The sequence below is a fragment of the Lonchura striata genome, chromosome 36 (genome assembly GCF_050655825.1).
Source record: "Lonchura striata isolate lonStrDom1 chromosome 36, ASM5065582v1, whole genome shotgun sequence".
NCBI classification, from domain to species: Eukaryota; Metazoa; Chordata; class Aves; order Passeriformes; family Estrildidae; genus Lonchura; species Lonchura striata.
In genome coordinates, this window is record NC_140738.1 from 1,066,674 (window position 1) to 1,078,720 (window position 12,047).

The following is a 12,047-nucleotide window of genomic DNA, read 5'->3' on the forward strand; positions in this document are numbered from 1 at the left end:
ACAGACTCCTGTCTTGTCAAACCAAGACAATCTTTCTTTCTGAATTGGTGTAAATTTGAAATTAATAGGGGCTCTCAGGTAAAAATATGGAAGCAGGAATAAAAGTTTTTTATTAGGGAAAAAAATGAAAATATGGATAATGCGGTGAGCCAAAACAACACTGAGAGAGCCAGAATACAACCTGACACTCTGTTGGACAGGGTGTTGGCTGCAGTCCAATTGGAATTGTGGCTGCAGTCCTCCAGGAGTGTGGTTCTGTTGAAATGATCCTGTAGAAAAGGGTGTCTTCCTCTGAAGAGGAAGAGGAAGAGGCAGCTGTTCCTCTGGGAAAATCCAGCCCAGAAAAGCTGTGTTGGTGGGCCAGAATCTCAAGACTAGATGCAGGTAGGAATGCTTGACTCCTCCCTCTGGGCGAGGCATCTCACAATGGGATGTTACAGTTCTTATCAGTCATGCAGTGACATTCAATAGCCCATTATCAGCAGCCGTCTACCCTGAGGGAGGATTGATTGTGGAAGAGATAAGGAAAAACTGCCCACTTAACACAGGACAACTGCCATACAGATGGCAAATAGAACACATCTTGCTTTTCAGTCTGGGACTGGAGGTCACAAAATCAGCTGAGAAGGCTGCACTCTGAGAAGCAAACCAGAGCTGACAGAAAAGGAATGGGACAGAAATCAATAATTCTGATAGTTTTATTTATTATCAAAATAAATCACAACCACCCAGCCCCACACAATCCTGACCCCACAACCTCAAATTTGGATCTCATTTCTCCCAATCGCCTTCCAACCCCATCTCACCCTGGAGGCTGTGGAATTGAGTAATTTTGGCTTAGGGCTGAGGTGGGAACCAGCCATTTTGAGGTGGGATTGAGCAATTTTGGGGTTAGATTGAGGGGTTTCCAGTGGAATTGAGTCATTTTGAGGTGAGAGACAAATCCACCTTGGCTTTTGGAGTGCAAAGATACGGAGAATACTACCAGATATCCCCCAAGAACTCACAAATCCTCCAGAATATGTTCCCAAACAATATATTCCACCTCAAACACCTCATAATTGGTGTGACTATTGACATCTCTGGTCAATAATAATTTTAGTCATTTTCCAAATGTTTTTAAGTGATAAAGACAAATTGGAAGAAAATTAGGGCCAAACCAAAACCAGAGACCCTTGAGCATCCTCTGAGCACTGGAAAAAACAAACTCAGCAGAAATTAAACTTAACCCTCCATAAAATGCCTTGAGGAAGATTTGCTCTTCCCACAAGTCACTTGTGATGAAAACGCAAACAAATCCCAATCATTAATAAACTAACAACAGAAGCAATTCTCTGGAAATTCCAAATTTCATCAGTTCCAACACAGCTCCAACTCAGATGCTGACAGGTTCCAAAAAAAGAAACATGGAAATTTGTCCCAATACAGATTATTAAAAGGAAGGGAAAGCTCCGTGTAGCTGTAACAAAGGTGACAGGGACAAAGAAAATAATGATTCTTCCCCCAAGCCTCTGAATTCAGGAGTTATTTGGGAATTTAGCTACTTGAGCTGGGCTTCTTGTAGAACTTTAGTGGCCTTGTGTTCCTCACTTTGGGGTGAATGATCCTTGTCAGTCTTGCTGGTATGATTTGCTCCCTTTCTTCCAGTGATTTTAACAAACTTAAGAGAGAGATGGAAAGAAGGAGAAAAGGGGGGAGAGCAAGGGAGTGACAGGGACAGAGATGTCCCCTGGGGCAGGGCAAGTGTGACATTGTCCCCTGTGTGCGTGGCCTTCCCAGGGTGGGGGTTTTACACCGGAGCCAGTTTGGGTAAGGGGGGTGGTGTTCACCCCCCACCCCGAGCAGGGATTGCCTCACTGTTTCAGGTTACAATGTCAGATGTAGCCAAAAGTGTTTTCAGTCCCCATCTCCATAAACTGTTATCAACAGGTGGGGCAGTGTTCTTTATCTCTTCCATGGCTCAGCCCTGATAACGCCCTCCAGGGTCCATCTTCTCTTAATGGGCCATTGAGTGTCACTGCAGCACTGATAAAATTACATCATCCCATTGTGGGATGCTCCGCCCAGGGGGAGGAACCAAGCATTTCTACCTGGATATAATCTCACCATTTGCAACACCACAACCACCTTGCCTACTGCATTCCCAGAGGACAAGAGCTCCATAAGCACCACTGGACCTTCAGAGGAAGACCAGACCCTTCTACAGGATCACTGCTTTGACAGAATCACGTTCATCACTCCAGCCGGACTGCAGCCACCATTTCATCAGCCTGCTACCACCACCCTGAGCAACGGGGTGTCAGGTTATATCCTGACTCTGTCAGATTAAGCCAGTGTTTCTGTATCATTGTTTGGATCTTAATTTTCTTATTCAATTATTCTGGCTTAGACTCTCCCCCTGGTTTGCCTTCAAACTAGTAAAAAACTCACTGTGCTCATCCCTTGTTTTCCTCCCAAAACAGGATTTCCCATACCCAAACATTCGCCAGATGGAGGGGAAGGTTGTGAGGAAGAGGAAGATGCCCTGGTGCACCTAGGCAGGTGAGGAGGAAGTCAGTGCCCCTTTCCCCCTCTCTCCTGCTCCATCTCCCAGCCCAGCCTGGCCCCCGGCTGCTGGACAGCCCCGCTGCCGGTGCCCTCCTGCCGGGGACACTCTGGGGGGATCTCCTTGCCCTTCCCTCTGGCACGGAGGCAAATCCCATCCTCTCCTTGTCCTTTTTAGCTCAGAGCAGGAGCTGAGAATGGAGACCAGGAAGGACAAATCCCTGCAGCAGAACCTCATGGAAGAGGCCGTTTTGAGCAACTCCACAGCGCAGGAATCCAACAGGGAGGAAAATCCCTGGAGATCCCACAGGAGGAGGGGCTGCAAGCCCAGCCCAGGATGCTCTGAGAAAGAAAGACCCACTCTGGGTCAGGAAGGTGGACAGAGCTTCAGCCAGGTCTTGGAGCTGGAGCTCCATGAGCAGCTTCACCATGGGGAGAAGCCCTACAAGTGCTTGGAGTGTGGGAAGAGCTTCAGGCAGAGCAACAATCTGAAACGACACCAGATGATCCACACTGGGGAATGGCCCTACGAGTGTGGGAAGTGTGGGAAGGGATTCAGCTGCAGCTCCAACCTTGTCATCCATCAGCGCATCCACACTGGGGAGAGGCCCTACGAGTGTCCCCAGTGTGGGAAGGGGTTTCACACCAGCTCCAATCTCGTCCTCCATGAGCGGATCCACACTGAGGAGAGGCCCTTCCGCTGCTCCGACTGCGGGAAGGGCTTCAAGCGCACCTCCCACCTCATCACCCACCGGCGCATCCACACCGGGGAGAGGCCCTACGAGTGTCCCCGGTGTGGGAAGAGCTTCACCCAGAGCTCTCACTTGACCAGGCACCAATGGACGCACTGGTGAGGAAAGCCCTGTGAGTGCCCCAACTGCAGGAGGAGCTTTGTGCACCACTCCAGCTTCATTCCCCATTAAAAAACCCACATTGGGAAGATCCCTGGTGATCCCTGTTCCCTGTGATCCATGCTGGGAAGACACCTGTACCTTCTCCTGCCCCTGCCAATGACCTGATGTGGGATTGGAGAACATGAGGGTCTGGCCATGGCCCTGTCACTACATTCACTCCCACCTCAGGTCAGTGCCAGGGGCAGGAAAGGGACTCTCTCTCTCTTCCCCTGAGGAGAAGGGTGTCCTTTCCCGACAGGAGGAAATACATGGCCAGGAAAAGACAGTCATTGATGTTGAAATTTTCCCTGTAAATAGTTTTTCTTATCCCTTCTGTTGTCAATATTTTTTCTGTTCCTGTTTGTTCTTTATCTCGTTGCTGTTCCCAGTAAATTGTTCTTTTCCCATCCCGGGATCTTTGCCTTTTGTGCTTTCCATGGGAGGCGGGAGGGCAGCCAGCGGCAGCGCGGTTTTAGCTGAAGCAGGAAATTCCTGAAGCCCGGCGTGTGGAAACCGAGCATCCCAGCTGGTGCCAGCCCTGGTGGCCATGGCAGCAGCCTTGGGAGAGGGTCCCTGGCTGGGGTGAGGGAACCTCTTCACTCTGGTGCCCAGGGACAGGAGTGGAGGGAGCAGCTGCAGCTGAGTCAGGGCAAGCTGAGGTTGGATCTCAGGAAAAGGTTTTTGCCCAGAGGCTGCTGGGGCACTGCCCAGGCTCCCCAGGGAAGGGTCACAGCTCCAGGGCTCTCTGAGCTCCAGCAGCATTTGGACAGCGCTGCCAGGCCCCGGCTGGCAGTGTTGGGGTGTCCTGTGCAGGGCCAGCAGTTGGACTCGAGGATCCTGATGGGTCCCTCCCAGCTCAGCCAATTCTGTGGTTCTGGGATCCATGACCCTGGGGATGGGAGTGCCAATGGTTGCCATGGCAACGGGCTCCAGGCCTGAGCTGGTGTCCATGGCAACCACCCCTGGCATGGGGTCTCCATGGAGCTGCCCAGGGACTGACCATAGCAACAGGGGCTGGGGTGGTTTCCATGGAAACTGACCATAGCAACAGGGGCTGGGGATGGTTGCCATGGAAACTGACCATAGCAACAGGGTTTCCTGGGGATGGTTGCCATGGAAACTGACCATAGCACCAGGGGCTGGGCATGTTTTCCTGCTAAGGATGAGATTTGTTCACAGGCCCTCAGAGGGGTTCCATGGGGACTTTCCAAGAGTCTCCAGGCTGTTCAAGAGCTGGAATGTCGCACACAGAGACAGGGGCTCCATGGAGCCCTCCCAAGGGTTTCTGGGGATGGCAAGAGCCGTGTGGTCAGAGGCAGTCACAGCCATTACTTGGTGATATCCCAGGGCACCTTGGGCTGTTCAGGCACCGATCTGTCACAGGCACTCACGGGGGCTCCACAGTGACATCCCAGGAGTCCCCAGGCGACCAAAGAGCCGGGATATCCCAGACACTCACAGGGTTTCCTGTCATGACCAGAGTGGGAGCTTCAGGCAAAGTTTATTAGAGAAGTTCCTGTTGGGTCACGAGGTGCAGAAAGGAGTCCCAACAGCCCCCTCAGATCCACAAATACCCCCAGGGACCTCCAGGCTTTCTAATCTCTTTCTGTGAGAAGAGCCTTGGAGCAGCTTGTTCGAATCCCAGTCCCAGACTTTTCAACAGTGTGTGTGTAAAGAATTATAAAGGTGGAATTAAACCTTTATAGAATTTGTCCCAATGGGTTAAGGATGGCAAACCAGGTCTATTGCTATAAATATATATTATCTATTATGGAATTGATTAGACAAAATTATCTTAATAAGATATATTTACACCAAGGCATAAGAGCTACAAAATTTTTATTATTATATATGATTATGATATGATTATGATATGATATATATGATATGATATATGATATATGATATATGATATATGATATATGATATATGATATATGATATATATGATATATGATATATGATATATGATATATGATATGATTATATAAGATGAGATTATATGATATGATATGATATGATATATTCATATTATGAACTACAAAGTGATTTCAAAGCAATTGTATTAAAGAACAAACAGTAATTAAGCAGAGATTGATGTCACTCCCTCAGAGCAATGACTGTGGGTAAATCTCTTTGGTTCAACCTGGAGCAGTGACCTTGAGGGGTGTCCCCAATGCAGGGAGGAATCTCCACATTCCCCAAGAAGGGAAAGGTCAGGAGACGCTGCTGTTAAAATCTGGGATGGGGCTTTTCTAGTCTGAAGTGCTGCCCTGCCAGTCAGATGTGCCCGGGCTGGGCCAGCTCAGCAGCTCTGCAGAAGCTCTCAGTGGTGTCCCTTGGTTGCTCCTTTCTAGGGGGATTTTTCCAGCTCTGCCACAGCTTCAGCTCCCTCTGAGGATGTTGAACTTTGGGATGGAAGAGTCAGGCTGGTTTCAGCATTATTCACCCCAAAAGCAGCGTGACCCCTCTCCTTCATTTCCCACTGGGGCTTTGCAAACAGGGCCTGGCTGGAGTGGTTTGAGCCCATTGCAGGCAGAGCCTCCTGCTCCATCAGGAACTGCCTTTCCTGTGCCAGGAGCAGGGCAGGTCCCACTGCAGGAACAGCCCCAGGCCAGCCCCAGCACAGGGAAGGCCTCGGGCACAAGGGCAGAGTGCCGTGCTGGGAGCTGTGCCAGGGACAGCTCGAGGCACCAAAGGCACCTTGGCAGCAGCAGCTGCTTGCAGGGCATGGCCAGAAGCCTCCCTTGGCACCCGGCCTGGTGGCCAGCGCTGCAGGGTCACTGCTGAGTTAGAAATGACACAGGCTCATCAGGAGGCTGATTGGCATAATGTGCCGTATATTTGGAACTGCTCCTTTTTATAAGCTGTTCCGATCCAGGGAGATTTGATTGGTCACTTCGTTAGTACATTTCACCTGATCAGCTAATTAACAAGTCGCCCTTCTGATAAACAATCTTTGAGAAAAACAAGAAAACAGAGAGTAGGAAAACAACATCTGCAGGTTGTTTATAATAATAAGCTATCTGTGCTTATCTTCAAGTCCCTGAAGTCTCACAGGCTGATTCTGTGAAAACTTACCCAGTTTTCTTGCTCTCTGACTAGGCTGTCACAACCACACTGCAGAGCTGCTGCTTCAGGGCTCATTTCTGGCTGGGCTCTGCCCCAGCCCACAGAGTGTGACCTCAGCCCTGCAGACCAAAGGTCACTGGTGCCAGCCTGGCTCTGCCAGCCCCTGGGGCAGGGACAGGAAAGGCAGAGAAGGGGCTGGATTTGGCTCTTGGATGTGGGCTCCAGCAGAGACAATGAGGAGTCAAGGGAGTGGATGGAGTCCACTGAGCAGCCCCTTCTCCCCATGCAATCCTGGAATGTGGATGGGAAGAGCTCTGCAGTGCGCATCTCATCCAAACCCCGTCATGAGCAGGGACATCTTTCACCAGATCAGGTTGTTCAGAGCCCTGTCCCTGCTGGACTGGAATGTTTCCAGGCATGGAGCATTGACCACCTCCCTGGCAACCAGCCTTAGTGTATCACCAACCCCATCATCAAAAATTTCTTCCTTATCTCTTCTTATCTGAATGTCCCTCTTTAGTTTAAAACCATCAGGCTTTGTCCTGGTGTGACAGGCCCTACTAAAACCTTTGTCCACTGTTGTATTTCCAATGGGCTGGGTTTCCATGGCAAGTGCCAGGACAGGTGACCCAGGTGTCATACCCAGTGAGGGCTGCCATGGGAACAGAGCCCAGCACTGCCCCTTTCTGTCTGCCTGACCTGGCCTTTGGCCCTGGCTCTGCCCTTTGCTGCTGGTTCCACGGCGCCCAACCAGCCAGCGCGGCACAGGACAGGTGGCCATGGCACAAGCCCCCGGCAACAGGACCCCCTCTGGCTCTGGGTTGTGACACCAGCCCTGAGCAAGGGGCCCAGGGCAGGTGTCCATGGCAAACAACCATCACAGTGGCTCCAGGCCTTGGCTGCCGTGGCACCAAACCAAGGAACGGGTCCCTGTGGCCACTGCCGTGGCACCTGGCGGCACCAAGGAGTGTCACTGCAATTGTACCTGGAACAGCTCTGGCACCGCTTTGTCCTGAGGGCTGCCATGGCAGCCGAGGGCAGCAGCAGCTCTGCAGGCAAGTGGCCATGGAACCTGGCTGCAGAAATGGCTCCTTGGGCTGGTTTCCCAGGAAACCTGAACTGATGAGCACTGCCATGGCACCCAAAGCCAGCAGTGGGGTCAGTGCAGTGACCATGGCAACAGCCCCTTGCAATGGCCCAGTGCAGGTTGGGATGATGATCCACCCTCACAGCTGGCCCAGGGCAGGCCTGGAAGTGTCTTGGTGGCACCTTGGGCTTGGCACACAGCTGAGGACATTGTCTGTTTTCAGTGGGGAAACTCAGGAGTTTTAGATTGCTCTGAAAATGAAGGAAGGGAAATCCCTCTTTCCTTGAGTGTAGCCAGCTCTCTGAGTAAAGCAGGTCCCAGGTGAGTGAGGACAGACAGGATGGGGGTGGGGAATATGGAGCAAGGCTGTCCACACTGGGTCAGACCTCAAGGCACAGCTTCTCTGACCAGGCCAGATCTCCTTAAGAGACTCCCTGGGTCAGTATCAATCACTGAATGATGCAACTACCTCTTCTCGAAGGAGAACAGGAATAAAATACATCCTTTAAAATAGGAATATATATTTCCTAGAAACTCTTTGAAATATTTCTCCATAACTGCAACAGCAAACCTTCCTGATGAACTGCCCCAGAGCACAGGGAAATCAAGGCAGAGCCATGGTTTGTCAGGACTTGCTTGATCCCAATGAGCTCCGTGTTTCCTTTGGAGCTGAGCCCTGGAACTTCAGGGCCTGAGAGGAGATTGCCCAAACCTTTCAAGGAGTCAAAGTCAGAAGAAACACCCAAAGTGTCTCAAAGCATGAATGGGTCCCACTGAGATCCATCCCCAACACAGGTTCCTCATGGACTCCTTGGAGGGAAGAACTGGAGGCCAGGATGGCCCAAAAAACTCTCAGAGACTCAGTGTATGAAGGAGAATCCAAAGTACCCTAAACACCTTGAGTATTTCAAATCATCAATGCGCCCCACTGAGTGTCAGTACAAAGCTCTCAAGGGACTCCTTAAAGCAGATAATTGGGGCCATTATTGAACAAACCTCTCACAGAGTCTGGATCAAAAGGGAAACACCAAGTACCTTAAAAGAACTGAAGTACCCTGAAGCATTAATGAGCCCACTGAGTTGTTACTGACAAAGAATCTCAGGGGAGCAATTAAAGCAGATAATTGGAGGCCATGATTGCACAAAGCTCTCAGAAAAGAAAAAGCAAAAGGCAAAGTCCTTTGAAAAACCTGCAGTCCCTGGCAGCATGAAGGAGCCCCCAGGGCCATTCCTGACCAAGGCTCCCCAGGGACTCCTTCCAGCAGATCCTTGAGGCCACTGGGATGTGGGCATGGGGGGGATGCTGAGGGCAGGACCAGGGGCTGACAGTGCCCAGCCTGGCTGGGGCTGTGCCAGGAGGCCCCAGGGCCTCAGGACAAGGTGTCTCCTCACAGCCCTTGGTGGCACAGACCCTGCTGTACCCCAGGGCACCAAGACTTGGCTTCTCTTTATCCCCGCCTGGCATCAGGGCCTCCAGTTCTCTGCTCTGCCTGGGGCCTGGGGACACTTTCTCAGTTCTGTCCCTCAGTGGGACCCATTAAAAGTCCAAGAAACTTTGGTGTTGGATTCTGACTTGGAGTTCTGGAGAGTTTTCTGCAGCTCCCTCTCAGGGCCTGGTGTTCAGGGCCTGAGCACAAAGCCCCAGAGGGTCATTAAAGTCCTTGTGCTGTGTCTGTGCTGCTGAGCTGGGCCGGGCTCCTGGCACAGAGGGTGATCCTGGTAACCAAGCAGAGCTTCAAAAGCACATTTCTCTTGCTGAGCAGCTCTTCTCCCAGCCCAGCAGGGCTGGGGCACTGCCTGCAGCCAGCCCGGGCACAGCACAGAGGCACAGGGAGCTTCAATCAGTCAGGGCTGGGAAGGGGCTGAGAAGTGCCTGGGGCAGAATCACTGCCAGCCCTTGGCACAGGAACCTCTGGCTGCAGGACAATGCAGCTGCAGCTCCTGGAGAGATCTCCTAAAGCTGGAACATCCCAATGCCCACAGACCCTGTGAGTGCATTCTCTGCTCATCTCCTGTGCAGAGCAGCCAGGGGTGCCCAGGGCTGTCCTGCAGAGCAGGGTCCTGCAGCCCAGGGCGCTGTGCTGGGCCAGGGACTCTGCTGCCTGCCAGGGACAGCTCTCAGCCGGCCCTGGAGCTGCTCCTAGAATTGGGGGACAAGATCTGGGGGAAAGGAGACAGCTGGTAAGTCTTGCAATATTCTCCTTGTGTGGTGAGGATGCTGCATTATTCAGGACTGTTCCCAGCATGGCATTTAACTCCAGAACTTTTCCAAATAGATTATACAGGGAGCGTAGCAAGACAGGAACTGCATAAATGGGAAATTTCTGTTTTCTTATGTACTAATCTTTGTTGCCTGGATGGGGAATTCCCCATAGATATGCATCTCTCAGTTCATATTGATAAAAAGAAAAGTTTTTTTTTCACATCTAAATAAACCAGGCAGTAACAGATTTCAGCACAGGGCCTCTTAGATGCAGCATCTTTGTGCTTTTTCCAGCCTCCTCAGTGTTGCTCTGATGTTGCCATCAGAGCCTGCAGAGCAAGAGCTGCCCCTGGGCTGCGACAGGTCTGGGAGGGGTCTGCAGGGCAGAGCTGAGCCCCCAGAGCTGGGCTGGGCTCTGGCAGCTCTGGCAGGGACCAGCCCTGGGCACAGGGAAGCAGCTGCTGGCAGGGACAGCCCCAGGCAGAAGAGCCCTGGGAAGGCATTGGGGGGAAGATGCCCCTAAGCTGTGCTGGGATATTTAAAGTGCTGTCCACACCCAACTATTCCATAATTATTTTTCTTATAGATTCCCATGTGCAGCCACAGCAAATGTCCAACAGCAGCTCCATCAGCCACTTCCTCCTGCTGGCACTGGCAGACACGCGGCAGCTGCAGCTCCTGCACTTCTGCCTCTTCCTGGGCATCTCCCTGGCTGCCCTCCTGGGCAACGGCCTCATCATCAGCGCCGTAGCCTGCGGCCACCACCTGCACACGCCCATGTTCTTCTTCCTGCTCAACCTGGCCCTCAGCGACCTGGGCTCCATCTGCACCACTGTCCCCAAAGCCATGCACAATTCCCTCTGGGACACCAGGAACATCTCCTACACAGGATGTGCTGCACAGCTCTTTTTCCTTCTGTTCTTCCTAGGAGCAGAGTATTTCCTCCTGACCATCATGTGCTACGACCGCTACGTGTCCATCTGCAAACCCCTGCACTACGGGACCCTCCTGGGCAGCAGAGCTTGTGCCCACATGGCAGCAGCTGCCTGGGCCAGTGCCTTTCTCAATGCTATCATGCACACGGCCAATACATTTTCCCTGCCCCTGTGCCATGGCAATGCCCTGGGCCAGTTCTTCTGTGAAATCCCCCAGATCCTCAAACTCTCCTGCTCCTATTCCTATTTCAGGGAACTTGGGCTCATTGTTGTTAGTGCCTGTTCAGTATTTGGTTGTTTTGTGTTCATTGTTTTCTCCTATGTGCAGATCTTCAGGTCTGTGCTGAGGATCCCCTCTAAGCAGGGACGGCACAAAGCCTTTTCCACTTGCCTCCCTCACCTGGCCGTGGTCTCCCTATTTGCCGGTACTATTATATTTGCTCACCTGAAGCCCCCCTCCATCTCCTCCCCATCCCTGGATCTGTCAGTGTCAGTTCTGTACTCGGTGGTGCCTCCAGCCCTGAACCCCCTCATCTACAGCCTGAGGAACCAGGAGCTCGAGGCTGCCGTGAGGATATTGATGACTGGTTGCTTCCAGAGACATTAAACTGATGGCGAATTTCTGCAAATCACTTGTAATAAAAGTAATTTTTTATACTTCTAGTTGGTTTATTTTGGTGGGTTTTTTCTTTGTTTAAATTTTTTCATATTGTCCACAAAGAAATGTCATTGTTTGTGCCATTTCTCATTTTGTTTCTCCCCACCTTCCCTGTACCCACAAACTGTGCCAATGAGGGGCTGTGCTCTTGGTGACTTTAAAGGAACTCAAGGATCTCCCAGCACAGTTTTCTGCAGAGATGCCCTTTTGTTGCCTTCTCTGGAGCTGCAGCAGCAATGTCTGTGTGCAGAGCTGGGGCAGATCAGGGCTGGCACAGCAGCTGTGCCCAGGAGCAGCAGCACTTGGTGCTGCCAGGGCTGCTCCCGTGGCCCTGCCCCGCTGCCCTGGTGGCCCTGGTGTTGCTGCAGGGCCTGAGTGCTCTCGGGGCCGGGCACAGTCCTGGGGGTGGCAGTGCTGGGGCTGCAGCAGGGACAGGCCATGGGCACTGCTGGGGCAGAGCTGATGCCTCAGGCCAGGGCCTGGGGGCTCCAGGCTCCTTGCCCAGGCTCTCTCAAGAACACGGCCAGGCCAATGCTCAGCACAGAAAACCCCCGTGAGCAGCCCCAGGCTGTTGGTGTGGGGACATGAACCTGAGGCAGCACAAATGCCATCAGCCCCTGGGGCCAGGAAGGGCTGGGGACACCAGGGAAACCACT

The 12,047-nt window shown here is 52.1% G+C and overlaps 1 protein-coding gene and 1 pseudogene across 1 annotated transcript; both read left to right on the forward strand.

The window, feature by feature from the left end:
• Positions 1-3,887, forward strand: part of LOC110483738 (uncharacterized) — a 65,666-nt pseudogene extending 61,779 nt beyond the window's left edge.
• A 6,370-nt stretch (positions 3,888-10,257) lies between these two features.
• On the forward strand, positions 10,258-11,811 carry LOC144246359 (olfactory receptor 14J1-like). Its single transcript, XM_077783744.2, has one exon. It carries the CDS (start codon positions 10,312-10,314, stop codon positions 11,338-11,340), a length of 1,029 nt encoding a protein of 342 aa, XP_077639870.2. The 5' UTR covers positions 10,258-10,311; the 3' UTR covers positions 11,341-11,811.
• Positions 11,812-12,047: the final 236 nt, after the last annotated feature.